Raw genomic sequence first — 20,105 nt, 5'->3', positions numbered from 1 at the left:
ACAGGATAACACAATTATTTGTGTGTAAAAAGTGTTATTTTCTTCCTAAAACTCCAGATAAAGATAAAAGTCTGCCGGTAACCTAGCAAAACCTGTGGCAATCAAACTTACCAACGTTCTTTGATCAGTAACAAAATCCAAGTCACCAGAAAGACAAAAAAATGTGTAATCTTAATTTTTTTAAAAGCATGGACATTAATTTTGTCATTTTTTTCCTCCACGGTATCCAAAATTGTACACTATGATAAACAATTAAGGTATCATGATCAGATCAGAGATGTTTTCCAGACAAACTTACTAAGTGAATATGATACTGAGTGTGCAATGTGAACGTCTTGAAGTGTGTTTGAGAGACAAAGAATTCGTGTGACGCATGACAGATCACAAAATTAACATGAATAAAGTGTAAACTGCCATTATCTCTTATTATTTAAATAATAAGAGATTATATCCTATCGTAGAAAGTATATGTAGTTTTTTGATATATCAATATACTCCAAATAATAGAGAAATTGTTGTTTAATAAATGAAAGAAAGCATAGATGTCGATTCAGTATATTTTCTATAATCGTCCTAACAAGCGATGGCTCAGAAACACATTTTTTTTCACATCTCAAACGAACGCTACTCGCCCAGTACACAAATAAATGAATGAAGAAAACAAGAAATGCTGCCAGCTGGCTTAACGTTAATGTTGAGGAATGGCGGTGAACAAAACCGTGACATTCTTCCAATAAGACAACATTTCAGAGCTGCAGAAAAAGTAATTTTCACAAAACCAGCAACTTAGACAAAGCGAGGCAGAGTTAAATCTGCAGAATTTGAGTCCGTGTCGCTTTGTCTGCTTGACTTTATAAACTTCAGCTGCTGTGGTCACCACCAGTCTCATCAAGGGGCCTTGAATGACATACTGTTTAGTCAGGCAGCCAGCGATTATTATAGCTTGCTTCAAGTTTTACACTTCCTTCTCTGTCGCCTTCATCTCCCTCTTTCTCCTCATCCTGCTCTTTGTGCCACCTGTCACCACTATTGTCGGCAGTGATGGTGGTGACATCCTGAAAAGGGCCTGTAGCATGCACATGACTGTTTTCTGCAGTTTCAGCCATGTTTGCCTGAAGGGTCTATCTTTTGGGGCCCACAGTCTCTCCCTTGCGTTTTTTCTTATCCGTTTTGGAAATCTGACTTTGTTTACTGGTGTGCATATTAACAAAGGGATTAAGCCAAAAGGGGAAAGGTTTTAAAGATGGGGCTGAGCCAGCCCAGTGTCAGTTTTACTCCCCAAAACATTAAATTATTCCATTGTGTGAGTCATCAAAATCTGATCCTTCCACAGCTCTGTCATCGAGATGCACCGATTGCAGTTTTTCTGGCCACTGTGATTTCTGTTTTTTGTGACCTGCCAATTCAGATTTTCTTCTAAGAACTATAACATGACAGCATTTACAAACTAACAAAACAAAACAACTTTCATTCAATGCAAAATATTATTTTTATAATAAAATCAAATATTAAACTTTACAATTTCCCTCAAACTGCAATAACTTATAGGATCTTCTTGTACTGAAATAACTGAAAAGAGGTGCTGTACACCTACTTTTACCCGACATCTTTACACTTCCAAACCAATAGATTTATATCACATAACAGATAACAGGTTCTTACATCATTTTCCAGCAGTTTTTTATGAATTCACCAGATAGCAGGCCATCAACCCTTTTCTCTTCTTCTCTCCTCATAAATTTCCTTTAGCTTTGATCCTTTGCTCATACTATGGCTTCTGGCTTGTGGCTGGCTCTGAGTTCTGGATAGCTTCAGCTATCACTCGTTAGCTTCTTTTAAATGTCCGGCTGTGTGAGGTTGATTTAAATGTCTAATTAAGTTTGTAGTTACAAATGTTTTCATGTTGGTCCCCTCGCAGTTACTTGAGCAAATTTAGTGTCTTCCTTTTTCAGTGCAGAGCTTTTGCTCTAATGACAGCTTAGCACATTGTGTGAGTATGCACGCGACTATTTGTCTGCGCCTTTGTGCACTTACAGCATAGGCATGAAATGGACCAGCTTGTAATCGGATGTACGTGACGCTTACAAACCCAGAACTCTGGATATCAGCTGACTGATCCCTCTATCAGTGCATCTATAGTCTTACCTGCTAAACTTACATGTATGGTATCAGTTTACCCTTGAACTTCACTGAGATGTGACTTCTAGTCAGTGTCAGGCACAACTATGGTATCGTATAGTTGTAATTATATCTATACACCTTGAGTATAACAGAGTATCAATGTGCATATCCTCCTCAGGGAAGGATTTTACAGTCGCACCAGCCGGCACATGAATGAGGATGTTCAGTGTTGTAATACTGCACTTAATGCACTTACAAAATCCATGACAGTCTACATATTGTATTGTACTGTATGTATATATATATATATATCTGTATATATTCTCATACATAGATACAAAGATAGATAGATCAGTAAAACAAGTAATTTCTTCCAAAATGCAATAATGTTCAAGAAGATTGGCGCATGTTACAAACCTAAAATACATGACCCATAATCTTCTAGGACATGGTATTTATGCTTGTACGTGAGTGTTTCTGTGCCCGCGTGTTCATGTGTGCATGGATTTTGAAGAACATCACTCCATGTTGGACTGACACGCCTCATCAGATCATCTAGGTCAGCATGAGATTGGAGAGAGGAGGGGAAAAAAAGATGATGAAAAAGTGACTTTTTCAGGCAGATGAGAAAGCGAGAGGAAGACATTAAATGGATGAGAGAAGAGGAAGGAAATGAATGTACGCGGGGGGAATAAGGGGAAAAAGACAGGGGACAAAGATTAAAAGAGGGAGACTGAGGAGTTGGGTTCATTTCTCTCATTTTTATACTTCTCTTCCAGTCTAGCTCCGAGTATGATTCGAGCCCAATTCTGCTGTTAAATTATTAGGATAGTATTCTTTATTAAACGCACATATGGGGCTCAAAGCTATCCAGTATTCAGGAAAAGTATCCAATATTCAACAAGAAAAGGTTTATATGGTTCTGGTAATTGAATTCTTAGCCAGAGCGAGCCCTTCCACCGAAAGGGTTTGGAGGTTTTGCTGTGTCGGGAGATTAACATTCTCTCAAGTGGGTTTTTTTGTTGTTTTTTAATTCAGACTCACCTGCCAAGGTTACTCCTGCTGTCTCCTTCCTTTGTTAGCCCTCTCTGTACTTTTTCTCTTTTTCTGCAGCTCTCCAATTACAAACACAAATCATCTTTCCTTTCCCCCTTTGTTTAATTTGGCAGCCAGTGCTTAAGCTCCATAATGAATAATTTCCATGTTCAGTAACACTGGGATTCTCTCTCTTGCTCTCTTTGTCTTTCATGCATATACACCTGCACATATGCCACATAAACACACGCACACACACACACACACATACATACACACATACATACAGCACAGCCTGTCAGCCTCGCTCAGACATCATAGGCTATTGAGTGGTTTGAAAGGAACATAAATCACTTTTTGATCATCTTGCCTTGCTTTCAAAAAAAGCACAAAACAACACAAAAAAAGGAGATTTTGAAATCATTCTTATTTACACAGGTAAGATTTGCCTGCACTCAATTTATGCCACTCCAAATCCTTTTCATTTATATTCGCAACCCACACGCTCCACCCTAACTACTGAGCCACAATATTCATTCTCCCAACTGGGGCTGTTTCCAGTGAGACATGGTTGGATTTAATTTTACACTATTCTAAGAGCAGTGCTTCAGCTATGTTTTTTTTTTTTTTTTTTTTTTTGGTTCATCTTCCAAGTAAAAAGGTTTTGAGGTTTTCACATTACAATTCATTGGAGAGGATGAGCTAGCAAACAGTTTTTAGTGGCGTGCCTTTCTGTTGTTGTTCCTGGCTGAGTGCTCGGTGATGCCTTGACAGTGGTTCCACATTGTTGCTCTAACATCAAGTAGATTGATATGAAGCAGGCAAGCCTGGGTGGTGCACTGCTGGCTGCTTACAGTGAGCACAAGATAAGAAGACACCGGCGGATGCACTCAATTGCGTTGGAATATACAAATGCACAAATGCATAAACATTTGCGGCGGCATAGATACATAGACACTCGCGTGCACCAAAAAAAAAGAAAAAAAAGAAAGAAAAATTAGTCTGACGTGGATACCATTGCGTTCTCACACGCAAGTATCCCACAATTCATCTGTTCCCCTTGTCTCCTTTCCGCTGTGTCTCTCATGCTAACACACTCACATCAATGTTCGGAGGCGATCAGTATTCTGAGCAGCTTTCCAGGTCAGCCGGACGCTGATCCATCAAACCCCCGACACTGTGTCGCTCTGTATCTACAGCAACCTTCGCCGTTAGAGACGAACAACAACAGTCCTCTGTCATCAGGAAATTCACTGTCTGTGCTTGAATGAGTCGTTGTATGTTTGTGCATTTGCACGGACTACTTTCATTTTAGGAGCAAAAAAAAACACAAGGTCAATATTAACATAAAGGGGAGGGAAGGCAAATGGTACTGGTAGGGTCCTGGTAACTCCCCAGGGAATGAAAGTAGACAATGCACTGTAACTCTGTAATGTGATGTATTTTAAAGGTGAGGCTGTTTTGAGGTTGCAGTAAGGTTCGGGTTATGGTTGGGGTAAAGAGAGGTTTTGATTAAGGCAAGACTTTATAGCTATGGTTATATCATAGTTATTGTTAGTCTCCAAGAAATGAACGTAGTCTAAAGAAATCATAGATACACGGCTGTGTGTGTGTGTGTGTGTGTGTGTGTGTGTGTGTGTGTGTGTGTGTGTGTGCACGCACGTATCCACACACATACTTCTACACAGACACATTTATTCATGCATATACTGACACACAAGCTCACATTCAACAAATAATTCATACCTTAATGGCTGATGTTACCGTTTCATCCGGACACATTCTCAAGCTCTGTGCAATCACAAAAGAAGCATGTGTGTGTGAGTTTATGTGCGCACACTGACTCGCGTGCATTTGTCTGTAGCAGCTATCTTAGCTTGTCTCTTTGATCAGCCTATAAAAGCACTGAGCCGTGGACAGATAGCCCGGACCGGCACACTATCGCTCCTTCGCTCCCTCTGAGTCTTACCTTCTTCCTCACAGACATTCACTGTCGTGAACACAATCTGAAACACTCCCCCATGTGTAGGTGCATCTTTCCGATCACCCGGTGGCTACGAGGAGCATTGTGCTGCCTCCTCAGCTTTATCTAGGAGTGGTGAATACATCAGTTTCAGTTTATCTGTTTGCCTCTTTGTACTTGAAAGCGGCATTGTGCTGAAAGTTAATGTACAATCTTACATAACAAAAGTGACTGTGTCACTTTGCAAAGTGATAGCAAATATTTATACTGGCTGGACAGCTGCTCTGTTAGGGAATTTAAAGCCATCGCACTCTGAGAAATAATCTGTTTGCTTTCCACTGCACCCAACATCAACAAACATGGGAACTTGGGAAATGGGTTTTTGACTTTATCTCAATTTTACAAAATATAATAAGTACATATTTCCCACTCTCTATTTACATCCCTTTCCCTCTCCACCACCACCGTCTCTGCCTGTGTCCTTTCCAGATAAGTATATTCATGACCCACTTATCTAACTACGGCAATGATCGACTGGGGCTCTACACATTTGTCCACCTGGCCTCCTTCCTTCGCTCATGGACGAACCTGAAGCTTCACACCCTCCCGCCGCTCCAGCTTGCACATAAGTACTTTCAGCTCTTTCCTGAACAAAGAAACCCACTCTGGCAGGTGTGTTTGCTATGGTATTTTCCTACAGGTATGGACTTGTATTGCTGCTTGCATTTGTACGGTTTTATCGGTGCTGTTGGGAGTAATAAGATGTTCTTATTACTAGGATTAAAACATATTCTGGAACAAAAAAGAAAAAGAAATCCTGAAAAATTCAGATGTACAAATGATCTAAAATTAGATTAGTAATGTCATTTTCAGAAAACACTACTTAGGTGGTGTTTGCTTTGGTTGATTGTAATTGTTTTTGCTTGCGTATGATTATGATTTTTGTTTAAATATTACAAATATCAAGGTTTATTCCTAATAGGGTATTTTTTTCTTCAAATATGATGCTTTTAATAGTACTGTTTGAGAGTGTACAGTATATAAGCTTACACAAATTTTTAGTGACTTATGAGCAGTATGCATAAAACAAAAACAAATGCTTAACTCCTTCTTTTTATGCTGCAAATCCTCTGTGGTATGGATTTTCAGGGGCATGTTTGTGTTTCTGTGTATAATATGTGCATGATTGCTTTAACCTCTAATCCCTTTTTTCTGTGATGTAGAACCCGTGTGATGACAAGCGACATAAAGACATCTGGTCTAAAGAAAAAACCTGTGACAGATTACCCAAGTTCATGGTAATAGGACCACAGAAAACAGGTAAAAATGCAGAAAAAAAGCCCACAATCAGACATGCACAAGCAACAAAGAGACTGCTTCTGTGTGCCCAGGTGTCTGGAACTACCACATCAGAGCCTATTCATTTAATCCCCCCCTCGCTCTTGTGGTCCTGTCAGAGGCAGACAAAGGAGGAGGCTCTTACCACCTTTCTTCCACCCACATGTGATCTACTTTAGATGCACAGATAGAGAACCTCTCCCTTTTTTTTCCTTTTTCTTTCACTGGGGGTCGTTCAAAGACTTAAAAACATGGTAGTGTGTATACATTACACAAGTCCTGAGTAAGTCCTCTAATTGCTGCTGTTTGGTGTGAAAGGTTAGGAGGTTCTAGCCGCTCATTAACCAGGTGATAATCTCCCAAATGGGAGGAGGGGGTCATTATAGCAACATTAGCAACCAAACAACAATAATTACAGCCCTCTACGTCCTCATTTTGTTAGAGGGTAAGTCAGAGATGTTGGAACAAACAGGAAACAAGACGAGAGGGAAAAGTAGCAGGATTGTGTATGAGATAGTGTGAGGGGGACTGGGTGAAAAGAGAGCTGCTCAGGGCGAGACAGAGGGCACGACCAGAGCCCCAGTGCTGATTGGTGTCAAATGGTTTTAAATCATTTGATGGGAAGGCCTATGATCACTACACACACACACACACACACACACACACACATTCACATAATCAGTTCTCAGCAAGATATAAATCTTGCGGAGGGAAAACTCATCCAGTATGGATCAGTGGATGACAGCTCTCACACACACACTGATGAACACACACACTCACACACACACTGACTACTCTCTCCTGAGCTGAATTAACAAGCCAGTTATGAATTATGCCCTTTCTTCCAGGAACGACAGCACTTTATCTCTTCCTACTCATGCATCCCTCCATCTCCAGCAATTTCCCAAGTCCAAAGACTTATGAGGAGGTCCAGTTCTTCAATACCAACAACTACCACAAAGGAATTGACTGGTAAGAACAAGCACAAACACACACACACACACATAGCCTAACCACTGTTTGTTGTCTTTGCCTTTTATTAGTCAGTGCTTAAGGTGAAATGAAAGATTACAAGCCTTTTTGTGAAGTTGTTATGGATTGTCCTATGTCTTGCAGACTCGAGTGATCCATTAAGCAGTTCAAAACAGTTCAGCAGCGTCTTCCAAATGATCTTTTTAAGCCTGCAAACATAAGCCAACAGACATATGGCTGCCTAAATTGACCCATAAATGGGTTACTTAGCTGACAGAGACACAGCTGGTGCATTCTCCAAAGTCATCCATAAAGACCTGACTGTGAAAATTCTTCATTAAACACAGTTTAAAATATATCACGTTTATTTCAGGATCATTGTCTGAGCCCATATAAAGGCTGTAACTTTGTGACTTTAGAAGTGACTTTGAAAAAAAAACCTGCTTAAATGCGGCTGGGTGAGTTTGCAGTGATGATTAATGCTTGTGCATGAGGGGTACGTCTTGAGTGTGTGCATATGTTTATATGACTACTTAATTTTCCCTGTGTCTACTGCCTCAGGTACATGGAGTTTTTCCCCGTGCCCTCCAATGTTAGCACAGACTTCCTGTTTGAGAAGAGCGCCAACTATTTCCCCTCAGAGGAGACCCCACGGCGAGCTGCTGCCCTGCTGCCCAAGGCCAAGATCATCACCCTGCTCATCAACCCTTCTGACAGGGCCTACAGCTGGTATCAGGTAAGTACTGTGCACAAACACACACAGAATACATTAGATGCTTTTGCCTGCTCACTTTTTTTTTTTTTAACTTGCTACAGTTGCCTACTTCATCTGCTGCATCTCTTTATTGATTTAAAATTGAGTTCTTTATCCAAGAGTGTGCTTGGAGTCGCTTGCATGCACAGAGTTAATGAGCCTAATTATCTATATATTTATCTATGAATATCATTACCGGAAATGTCACAAGATCCCAATATCTTTTCCTTAAGCCTGCTTAATTAATGAGATATGAATGTCAACTATGTGCCAGCGTAAATGTTATATCACTGACCACAATGAAAACACGCTCTCACGCAAAAGGTGTGAACGTATTACTCGTCCAGAGTATTCTGTGAAGCTCATTTGGTAGTTGTGATCCTTCTCCAGCATCAGAGGGCTCATGAGGACCATACAGCCCTGCGCTTCACCTTCTATGATGTCATCAGTGCGAAAAAGGGTGCGCCGGCCGAGCTGCGCTCCCTGCAGAACCGCTGTCTCATCCCTGGTCTGTACGCTACACACCTAGAGAGGTGGCTCACGTACTACCCTGCTAACCAGGTATGCACAGACACAGACACGGGGCTATGCACGTGAAAAAAGTAAATAAGAAGTGAGATTAGCTTCTTAACAGCTCTTTGTGATTTGTGATTGTCATAAAAAGACATGGCTGAAACAATGGTAATCGTGTCTTCATTTTAGTGATTAGATTTTGCCTTGACGAATGAGAAATTATTGATTCAGCTTATGAAAAAAAATTAAAGTAAATTGGTCTTAACCCCTTAATGCCTAGTGTGTCATATTTGATGCATAAGTAGTAAAATATAAAAGTTAAAAACTAAAAATATTGCACAAGACATTTACAAAAAAAAAAGAAAGAAAAAAAACTGCTGGATGTAGCGAATATGATGCAAATTAAAATTCATATATGCTAATTAACATATGATCATTTTTTATTTGTCAGAATTAAATAATAATAAATAAACGTAATAAAACGTAAAAAAAAAAAACGTAAAAAATTGAATTTTTTGGCAACTATTTTATGGTTCAAGCTTTAAAGTGTTAAAAGTCAGATTTCAGATCTGAGCACATGATTGCATCTGTGTGTAGTTGATGATCATAGATGGCCATCAGCTGAGAACTGACCCTGCAGCAGTGATGGATGAAGTTCAGAAGTTCCTTGGTGTCACTCCCCATTTCAACTACTCCCAGGCCCTTACGTAAGTCTCTCCCACACTCTCTCGCTGACTTCGACCTCTTTTTTTCTTAGTGTCGGTCGTGACTGTCTTCCATCTCTGGCCTGCTGGAGTAACCGAGTGTGCACCGAGGTGGAAATAATTAAAGAAATTAAACCCATAACAAGTCCCTATTCCAAATTTGCGTGAAGCCTGACATCTACTGGTGAACAGTGGGGACAGCTTGCTAAGTGGTGTCATTCTCTGAAAAAAACACAACAGTGACATCATATGCCTGTTGCTTAAGAGTTATTAAAGGTCACACTTGGATGTTTGTGTGCTTATTAGAGCACACAATTCCAGACCACTGGACAGTTTTGGAAAATGTGAAGCAGGGAGTAGATTTTGGAGTATTTTCACAAGTTTTCCTGCTGATAAAGACCTCCACCATGGCTATTCATATATATCAACATAATTAAATAACAGATAAACAATTAAATGATATTTAACATGAATGTTTTTCACTATCTACTATAGAAATTTCAGTTTTTTTACAATGTATCGACAGGGGGGGAAAAAAAGGAATTTTCGCTGAATTAACAAAACCTTCCATTTTATAATTACAGGACAATCAAGTCAGTAAGCTACAAGAATTCATTTCTGTAATTTTAACACATTTCGTACAATTTAGCCCCAAGCTGATAAACTGATAAATGTATTTGGTGTGCTACATCAGCATTTCTTTATGGTGTAGAAAAGAAATAGAGGTGTTTTGGTTTTTTTTACACTGAGATATTTCTATAATTAAATTTCTTTACATGGACAGAAATGGGACTTTCTTTGGTTCGGCCCTCTTAAGATCAAAGTGGGATGCATTGGCTCATGTTATAAAATGAATTTGACGTCCCTGGTGTATGAGGATATGTGGAGATGGACACAAGATAGAAATGAGAATGTAAACCTTAAAGAGTAACGTGGAAGTAGAATGATAGAAGAAGTTTATGTGCATAAGAGAGAGGTGAATACTTTTTTAGTGCAATGGCAAATTAGCAAATAACAAAATATTTTTAATGCTTTAAATTTGTTGAGGAAGTCTGAAATATTCTGATTTGCAAATATTATTAGATGTTCACCTTTGGCCCACACTTACTGATATCACTCCCCATCATTGGGTATATTAATGTCTAATTGCATTACTTGCATTTTGAAAGTAATGTATAATTCTGGACAAGTGTGTAAGAATTACATAATCACTGTGTACCACATTTCTAGATGTATTTGTGCAAGAAAGAAGGGAATAATTAATGCATACTTTTGGTAAAAGTTATTCAGCTGGTGAAGCTTCCACCTCTTTAAACACAGGACAGTAGCTATCCTCACATACTGTATCTGCTGCTTAAGTATTTTGTGTTTCAGCTGCCTGAAAAAAAAAGGATAAGTCTGCTGCACAGTGTCAATCCAAAAGAACTAAAATAGCAACGACGACAGTGCCAGTTACCAAGATAAATAATGAACACATCCATTGCAGTCTTTCACAGCAGATAAAAAAGGCATGTGCACCGAGCAAGTCAGAAAAATGGCTTCAATTGTGTAGCCAATACATGCTGTTTGCAACCTCAAAGACAGCATATTCCACATATGTGCTCAAATTTCTTTTCACGTGTAGTCACTAAAATGACCCCAGGTTCATTTTTAATCACGTAGATCGATATAATACGCTGTATATCAAATGTTTTCAGATACGAGTACATCTAATATGTTGGTTGAGCTGCCTAAAATATGTCAATCGAACTCTGTCGAGCTGGGATAACAACACAGGCCGGCTGCAGGATACAATCTGGCCCACTAGATGGTTTTTGAAAGTGTGAAAATTGCAGCATCATTTTTTGGACTTCTTACTGTTTTTGGTTTTTTTGCAGCAGGAATCATTGTGCAGAAAAACATTAAGAATTGATCAAGAGAGTGGTTGTGAGAGCTGACTTATTATTGTGGCAAAGATGTTACAGATGGTTTGCCATAGCCAAAGAAGATCCTTGTTGTGTTGCTTTGTAATGATGATAGAGTGAGTGGCACTTTTCAAGACATGTTGGCTGTTCAGTAACATCCATCCATTCACACTTCCATACAGCTTCTTCCACTTAACCAGCTGAGGATTACGGAGGGGCTGGGGCCTCTCCCAGCTCTCACAGGGCTAGAGGCAGGGTGCACCCTGGACAGGCCACCGGACAGTACCTGTTTTTCAAAATAGATTATTCATTAAATAATAGATTTTTGTTTAATTATTATATAGTAGTACAACTGGTCCAGCCCACTTGAGCTCAAATTTAGCTGTATGTGGTGCATGAACTAAAGTGACTTTTAATATACATAACTCAAGAGAATTAGCTTCCGCCTGTGGATGCTCTGTTTCAACTCATTCTCCATTAGAGATGTTGCATTTGACCTTTACGTTTTGGAGGAGCGCTAAACTGTTTATTTCTCAAGCACCACTCATCAGAATGCAATCTGCTTGCAAGCCCTCGAGTCTACAGACAGGGACATCTAGAATTTGTAGCTCAGATTGGGACAGAGTGCCTCTGTCTTGGATCACACACCCACATGCATACAAATAATTTGTAAAGAGATGCATTTTGACAGAATAATAAGGAAGCTGTGTGTGCGCTTGCGAGGTTGTGTTTTGGCTGAAGACCGACTTACACAGAAGCCTAATCTTTCTTTTCTCCTTCTCATTCTTTTGACATGGCAGCAGTCTGACAGATCCTCAACGCTGGAGCCTATTTATTTAATCCCCCTTTCATTTCTTCCTCCTGTCCTGTCAGAGGAAAACTGAAGAAGAACCACTTAACTCTTTTTTTATACTTCTATACCTGCTGATGCATGCAAATAAAGAAAATATTTGCATCTTTCAATCATATCCACATTAGCCCTGATCCTCCGTCTGTCAAAAGCAGATAACAATAATATGCATCTTTTTTTATATTTATCTCCTTTTCACCTCTTTTATCTCTTTATTTGTGCTACTGTAATGCACAAAAATCTTCCACAAAACTAAAACGATCTAGTATTGGTTTAAAAAACATAGTTCTGACTGATCAGGTTATGGACACAGGAATCCTTTGGCAGCTGATCCCATGTGTCCGGTGCATTGTGGGGAAGGTCTGTATGAAGTTTGGAGGCTAGGACAACACATTGGGACGTTTTATTTTGTTACATGATCTTCTGCTGGACAGTTTTGAGGGGGTTATCATGTTGGATTGGTTGCTTTTAATGTTATTTGAATCACAAGATACAAGTTCCTTATCAGTAAATGGCCACATTCGCAAAATTTTGCTAATGTTTTTATTATTATTTAAAGAGCTATAAGATTAGCCATAAGGTAGATTGATATGAAATAGCTGTACTTTTGAAATTTGACTTTTGAGTTTCCATCAGTGGTGTACATGCCCAGGTATTGACATGTGCCAAACTGTGGAAAATATCAGAATCTTTGAGCCATACAGTCAAGGGTTCTGATGGCGTTGTTATGTTATTAACAGCATAATTTGTATCTACATGCCGCTTACAGGAAAGAGTCACTGCAGATCAATATTCAAGTTTTTCTGTCTATTTGATGAATCATTTTTTCCTATTCTGGTGGAAATTGGTTTCTTCCATAGTGATTATACCCCTGTCCTGGACACGAGAGGTCCCTGAATGGTTTGATGGATCGTATGTTATGGCATGATGTCAACCCAGTTGAAGATCTTGGCCTGACGCCTCAGAGAGCAGGCTCCACCACCATCATCAAAATGTATTGGGGAATGAGTTTTGCAAAAGTAGTCCAATCCCTCCAGCAGAGTACAGTAATTCACAAAGGCACTTTGCTGTGAAGGTCACCCACTATCTTCTTGTCTTAAAAAACAGGGAGGGGGGTGCAATGCTTTTTTTTTTTCCAGTGTTCTAATTTCAACAAAAGTCACAAGGAAAATGTAACACAGGGTGGAGAAATGATACTGAGGTCACAAAGTGGCCAGAAGCAGCACATTCATTTACTTGTGACACTACCTCTTCTATCAGAAGCCATGTTTCCTGATGGCTGCTCTTTCAAAGTGCAAGATTGCAATTAGCCACTCTGTGCCTGATCATTTACCTCTTATTCATGGCAGTCAGGAACGTCTTGCAGTTGTCCTTGCAATTGTTTCTGTCACAATGAACGAGTATTATATTAGCTGTTTGCTGCTGAATATAAGACACATGACATCTTAAATGCAATGCCATAAATATGGATTGGTTAAAGTGGATTAAACAAACATACCATTTAATGGTTCTAACTTGCGTGCTCCAGGGTATTTTTTTTCACATAGAAAACAGAAACCGTTCCAGTGAATAAACAGGCTATAGTCTATGCATATTCCTGTATCTTTTTTTCCACCACAGAAGAGGATTACTGTATTAACCAATGAATAAACTGTACTTCTTCCTACTGCGTGACTGCGTTAAGACGACGAGAGAGCAGGAAAGGTGACGAGAGAGTGGGCATAACATAGATGATGATGACAGAAAAGATAGGAGCTGAATGCAACCTTTCTGTTTAGTTTGTGCGAATAAGATGTGTCCTCTTTTTCAGCTATAGCTGCTAAAAAATGGAGCACTTCCAAATAGGATGGCCTTGACAGCAGCACTGAGGTTTATTTTTTTTAAGTATTTGATTTTTTTCTTCCTATTGTCACAGCTTTGACCCTCAGAAGGGCTTTTGGTGCCAGCTCCTTGATGGAGGAAAGACTAAATGTTTGGGGAAAAGCAAAGGAAGGAAGTACCCCCCTATGGAGCCAGAGGTAAGATGGTTTTAGTTTAATTAGAACATATTATGCTCATGAAAGTACTAACATACTCCCTGGATGAAATGTTTGAAAAAGATGTACAAAAAAGAAAAAAAAAAAGAGCTGCCAGACTGATTGACAGTGACAGCCCACAATCCCCTCTATCATTGTGGCAAAATTTCCCACAGGACTCAGCATTGGATGGAAACTGTCACCCAATCAGATCTAGCCAGAAACTTACAACCTAATCATGAGGACTCGATAGTGACACAACCCCTGTGAGAGAGAAAGAGAGAGAAGGAGAGTAAGGTGGAAGGAGAAAATCCAATCCATAAATCTTTGTCCTGGCTACTGATTCCACAGAGGAGACCAGACCTGCAGACAATGAATCACACATTTGCTCTCACGTGAAGACAAACACATAGATACAATTTGTCTTCCCACATGTACTCACACATGGCTAATGGCTGCGCCTCACTGTCACCTATAATTAAACTGTTTCTGAGTTTCCACCAGGGGGACGGAGGTAGAGGACAAAGCAGGGATGGGGAGGGAGGAGGTGGAGGTAGCACTGGGCAGACAAGAGAAGTAGAGAGATGAGGAATTCACACAGGGGGGCGAGAGAGATAATGGATCTCATGCATCCTTCATGTAATTTTCTTCCCTTTATAACTTCATTTTTTAGCTCTGTTGGTACCACTTGGCACTTAGTGGCCCTAAAGTCCTACAGAGGAGAAATAAACTGATCTTGGTTTGTGGCTCATCATTAATCTCTCTATATATATCTCTCTCCCTGTCTCGCTTTTATTGTTTGTCTCTTCCCAAAATGCCTCTACATATCCCTCCTTTTCAACCCCTTTTCCTCCTCTTGTGCTTCTTTTCTCCTTTTCACCCGATACCTTTTCTGCCTTCCTTCCCATTTCTTTGTTTTCCTGTGTTGTCTTTCCAATCTACAACGTATCGAATCCTGATGGACCAACCATTCCTATTTGTGTTACTGCCTCTCTGTCTCCCTTACTCCCCCATCTCTTGGTCTTCTCTATTTTCATTCTTTCATCGTCTCTCCTTTGCTACTCTCTTCAGGCACGTGCATATCTCTCCAGGTACTACAGAGAACACAATGTGGAGCTGTCAAAGCTGCTGCACCGTCTCGGACAACCTCTTCCCTCTTGGCTGAGAGAGGAGTTGCAGAAGGTCAGCAGATTGCTTATCTCACCAGCCTACACAGTATATGTTAGTTGAAGAGTCTGAACACATTAAGAGCGTATTAAACTGAGCGGTGAAATATACAGCAGCAATTCAAGTTTTATAGGTTTTTTTATTGATTTAATTTTAATTTTACAGTGGAAAACACTGCACACTTAAAATGCCCAAGGCTAAAATGGGTTAACTTTATTGAGCTCCCATGTTTAGAAAACTATTCAAGACAATGGTTCAGTGGATTCTGTGTTGGCAGAATTGTTTCTGTTAATGTTGGGTTAATCAAACAAACTAAAACTGAATTGTTATAACGTGGTTGTACATTTAGTCTGCCAGTCACAGTTTTGTTTGTCCTCTGCTCATCATTTACAACTTAATGATGATACCAAAACTTGAGTATAAATCTGAGTCAGAATAATATGTAAATATTGTATATAAATATCCACACTAGCCCAGTTTTAAACAGTTGATTTTTAGGCTGTGTTAGTTTAGAGCACGGGTGTCAAACATAAGGCCTGGAGGCCAGAATTAGCAAGGCAAAAACTCCGATCTGGTCACTGGATGGCTTTAAAAAAAGTGAAGTAGGGCATAATTTTTGAGTTTTCAGATGTATTATCAAAAGTTTTACACCCTTTTCTTCTCATAAAAACTTCCCCCATGCCCATTTATACAACACCAAAGTAACTGAGTAATAGATAAGGACATTTTCTGTGAATTAACAAAAAGTTTTTGAGTTTATAATTGCAGGGCAGTCTTGCCAATGAGCAGTTTTACACATTTCTTTCAGTTTACCCCCAACATGTAAAATGAGTTTTACCTCCTGGGTTTAGAGTATGTTTAGAGGTGATAGTGCTGAAGGCAATCAACAGTTATCAATGATTTCAACAAGACACAACTCAGTTATATAACCAGTTGTGATATACTTTGGGGGAAAATGTTGTCACAACCCCCGTGTGACAAAAGACATACTTTATTGATCTCAAAGCTGGGAAACACCTTGAGTACAGCAGTTATACTTCAGGTATACACAAATATGACAATGAGCTTAAATAAGATCAATAAAACGGAACACAACATGACCAAACAAAATAATAACAAGATAAAAATTAACCTGGAATCAGTATAAATACAATAAAGTTGAATAATTGTAAAATTAAATACAAATGCTAAGTAATAATATAGTATATAAAACAATAAAATATTAAATATCGATCAAACAAAACTGAATTTAAAATGGCCTGCAGAATGTAGTTAAAACAACTATCAGATGCTCACTATAATCCGGTCTCTAAGTGATGACATATGAAACCTGCTTCCAAGCCTAAACTACTAAGCCTGTTGTGTTTTTAACATGGTTTAATGCTTTGCATCTTGTTCTATTTAATCTCAACAAGCCCCTAAAAACAGTCAGTGATCACTATCGGCCTCTCTTGGTTTTTATTACAGCTATTCATTTTAAAGCTTAGTTTTTAAAACCTTATGATGTAACTACAGCCCGGGCAATACAGCAGTATATTAATGACTAACCTTATATTGTGGATTTGGTTATCTCAGTTGTTCTCCTGACAGAAGTTTAGTCTGTTTACAGCATCCTGCCAAGCATTTACATTTGTCTCTAACCATCGGGAACCCTCACGTTAACTTGTGGAAAAAAGTTAGCGTTCATCCTCCCGCTTCACTGTTTTTATGTTATGCTAACATAGCTATGTCGCTAGCTATCATGTAGCACATCATTATATAGTCCAACTTCAGTAACCCTACAAAGCGTCACTGCAGTTTAGTCTTCATTTATGTTCTCTGTGATAGCAGAGCTGTACGTTTTAATTTTTTCAGAAACCCCTCAGTCAGAACATGATTTATCATGTTTAGGTGGAAACTAGTGAGCTAACTTCCTGCTAACTTCTACCGCTGTTAAATTTAATAAATTCCGTTTTCATGGATGGCTGGAAAAAGAACAGACATTCTGTACTTAAGTAGAAGTATAAATACTACTGTTAAAAAATACTCCAGTAAAAGTTGAAGTACTGATTCAAGTTCTTTACTCAAGTAAAAAAGTACTTGAGTACTTGCAGTGATAAAACAATAACTCCCCCCAAAAGCGTTAAAGCAAAAGTAATGAGTAATGAGTTGAAAGTACAGATATTTGTTTAAAATGTAGGGAGCAAAAGGAATAAGTTGACAAAAAAAAACTTCTCAAGTTAAATACAGATACCAAAAAATTGCACTTAAGTGTAGTAACAAAGTATTTGTACTTTGTTACTTTCCACCCCTGGTAATGAACAATGCAGTGCAATAAAAATGCTGAGTGTGTGTCACAGTTTGTGATGTTGCCCTGCTGAAAAACCCCCAAATCAATCCAATAGATATTCAAAGCATAGAAGATACACGAAGCTTCATAATGTTGTTGTTCTCTTTTTTTGGCACACTTGAATGTGCTGCATTTTATCACGGTTTATGAGTCAAAGGAAGCCAGCCACATGACATATAAGTTTTCCAGTCCACTGACAGCATTCAAATCATGCTCCCGTTCTATTAATGTACTTAGCATTTAGATCAATAAATCAACAAAGTGCAATTAAATTACTTTATCCCATTTCCTTCCCTCGTCTCTGCATTTCCCTCTGAATCCCCTCCCTCTCTCTTTACTGCTTCCTGAAGGTTAGATAACCTTTGCATCCATGAGCCATGGTTAAAAGTCTTGGGGTCAGGGACCAGGAAAGCGACCAGGAGCACCTGACCTTCAGATGCACTGTCTGTGGCCTTTTAGTGCACCCTGAGGTGAAAGCGAGGACGGAGCGCCTTGGTTCACCGAAGAGCTGTGACCCTGCTGAAGGGACCAGAAGTCATGAAAGCGCAAAGAAACTTTGTGAGCTGATACAGAACTCTTGGATGGATGGGTAGATGGGTGGGTGGATGGATCTGTCAGGTGAATAGACAGCTCTGAAGAAAATGGGACTAAAGGGAAGAACCACATGACAACAATGATGTGAACTGTGGGACAATGAGAATTTGGAAAGTCTTTGATGCCCAAACCCTGTTCTGGTGAATTCTCGTGCACACCTGCAGTAAATTCAATGATTAATAATTTTTATTTTATTATCACCATTAAATTATGTTGCCAGAACAGCGCTGGTCAGCTGTGCGTGGTTCTCATAGACATTACTTTGCACTATGTTCTGTTCTATGTATCTCCAATACAAAAACACATGCTATGAGGTCTCTTTTTACCTTTTTTTTTTAGTTTTTCTGTTGTAATGAAAGAAAGAAAGCAAGGAGGACACATGCATAGACTCAGGGTGAGAGAAAAACTGTTACTTTCCATGATAGGTTCTCATTTTTTGTGATTTTTCTTTCTTTTTTTAAGTACAGCTAGTTTTTGGTAGATCTGGTAGCTTTGTTAACCCTTAGAGATGTCACTTGTGGCTTTAGCGGGAAAGTTTGGACTGTACATGAGTCACTGAAGCAAAAAGAATTGCCTGCTCATTATTTTCCTGTGACAAGACATCCAGGGGAACATTGTGTCCATTAAGCAAAGAATGAGTGCTGATGATTTCAGCTCTAAGGACTGAGGAGATATGAGTTTGTGGGTGGAAGACTGGTCAAAATCAGCCTAGTGACTATGACAGTTAAAGTAGCTATGCTAACTGCAGGCAGTTTTTGTTTTGTCGGTGTCTCAGTTAAGTCTCAACTTGACTTTTTCTTCCCCCTTTTACAAGCATTGGCCTCTGTTCTTTAGCTTCAGTTTGAATGCAAAATCCCTCAGTGTCAAACACAAAAACCAAAATTAAAGAAATGGATATGACTGACAGCTGATCTTTTTTAATGAGTATATTATATTATTATTACCTGAATGTGGAATCTATACCTGAATCCACATTTGTGAACTTACACTATGCTGTTACTACTCTTCAAAGGTAAGTAAAAATGACATGATGAAAGTATGCAGTGTATCTGGTATTGTATCAGAGAACATTTAATGAATACAGCAATACTTTCCATGAGATTTTTCTGCTTTGCATACTTGCTAACAGTAGTTGTGACATAGTATCTTGGTGCAATATAAATATAAGTGAAATAGCAAGGGGGGGGGAGAAAGCATACATTCAAAACAAATGCCCCCCCTTTTTTTTTTTTAAGTTTTCTAACTTTATTTAGTTGCATCTTAAATGGGGTATATCTTCCCTTTGATCACAGAATAACAGTCTAGAAAATCAAAATTATGCTTCACCTTCCTTCATTATCCTCACCTCAATTTTCCTTTCTATCGTCCCAAACACTTTTTAGGAGTTCCTTTGTATAGAGAAAACCAACATATGAGAAAGCTTCCAAAAAAAAGCCACAAAACCATAAATGTTGTTGAATGACATTTCGAGAGTTGTTTAAAGCTTTGATTCTTACACTGTCTGTGTGCATTTACACTCACTGTCCTCTGTATGAGGTACCACTGTTCAGCTGTTCAATTAAAACAAACATCAGAGCAGCAAATCACATGGCAAGATGGCATGTATCCATGCACGGAAACAAGTCAAGACAACCTGCTGAAGTTTCACTCAAGCATCAAAATAAGGAAAAATGTGATTTAAGTGACTTTGAGCATGGCATGGTTGATGGTGTCAGACGGTGTCGTCACAGTTTTTTAGAAACTGCTGATTAACTTGTATTTTCACAGTAAACTTTTCTAAGTTTTACAGAGAATATTTCAGAAAAATGAGGTAATAGTTGATGTTAGAGGTCATTACTGAGTATTA

General features: G+C 39.0%; 1 protein-coding gene across 2 annotated transcripts in view; it reads left to right on the top strand.

The window, feature by feature from the left end:
- ndst3 (N-deacetylase/N-sulfotransferase (heparan glucosaminyl) 3) overlaps window positions 1-19,165 on the top strand; it is a 47,356-nt gene extending 28,191 nt beyond the window's left edge. Inside the window, exons 7-15 of one of the 2 annotated variants that reach the window (XM_003454233.5) lie at window positions 5,609-5,791; window positions 6,343-6,439; window positions 7,306-7,429; window positions 7,991-8,165; window positions 8,574-8,744; window positions 9,294-9,403; window positions 14,070-14,172; window positions 15,241-15,351; window positions 18,021-19,165. In XM_003454233.5, coding sequence (XP_003454281.2) covers window positions 5,609-5,791; window positions 6,343-6,439; window positions 7,306-7,429; window positions 7,991-8,165; window positions 8,574-8,744; window positions 9,294-9,403; window positions 14,070-14,172; window positions 15,241-15,351; window positions 18,021-18,050 — 1,104 coding nt within the window. In that variant the 3' untranslated portion in view covers window positions 18,051-19,165. Of the gene's footprint in view, window positions 1-5,608; window positions 5,792-6,342; window positions 6,440-7,305; window positions 7,430-7,990; window positions 8,166-8,573; window positions 8,745-9,293; window positions 9,404-14,069; window positions 14,173-15,240; window positions 15,352-18,015 lie in introns of both variants that reach the window. The other variant, XM_005458741.4, reaches the window with a different exon arrangement.
- Window positions 19,166-20,105: the final 940 nt, after the last annotated feature.

Source organism: Oreochromis niloticus, linkage group LG6 (genome assembly GCF_001858045.2).
Source record: "Oreochromis niloticus isolate F11D_XX linkage group LG6, O_niloticus_UMD_NMBU, whole genome shotgun sequence".
NCBI classification, from domain to species: Eukaryota; Metazoa; Chordata; class Actinopteri; order Cichliformes; family Cichlidae; genus Oreochromis; species Oreochromis niloticus.
This window is presented reverse-complemented; position numbering and strand designations above follow the sequence as displayed.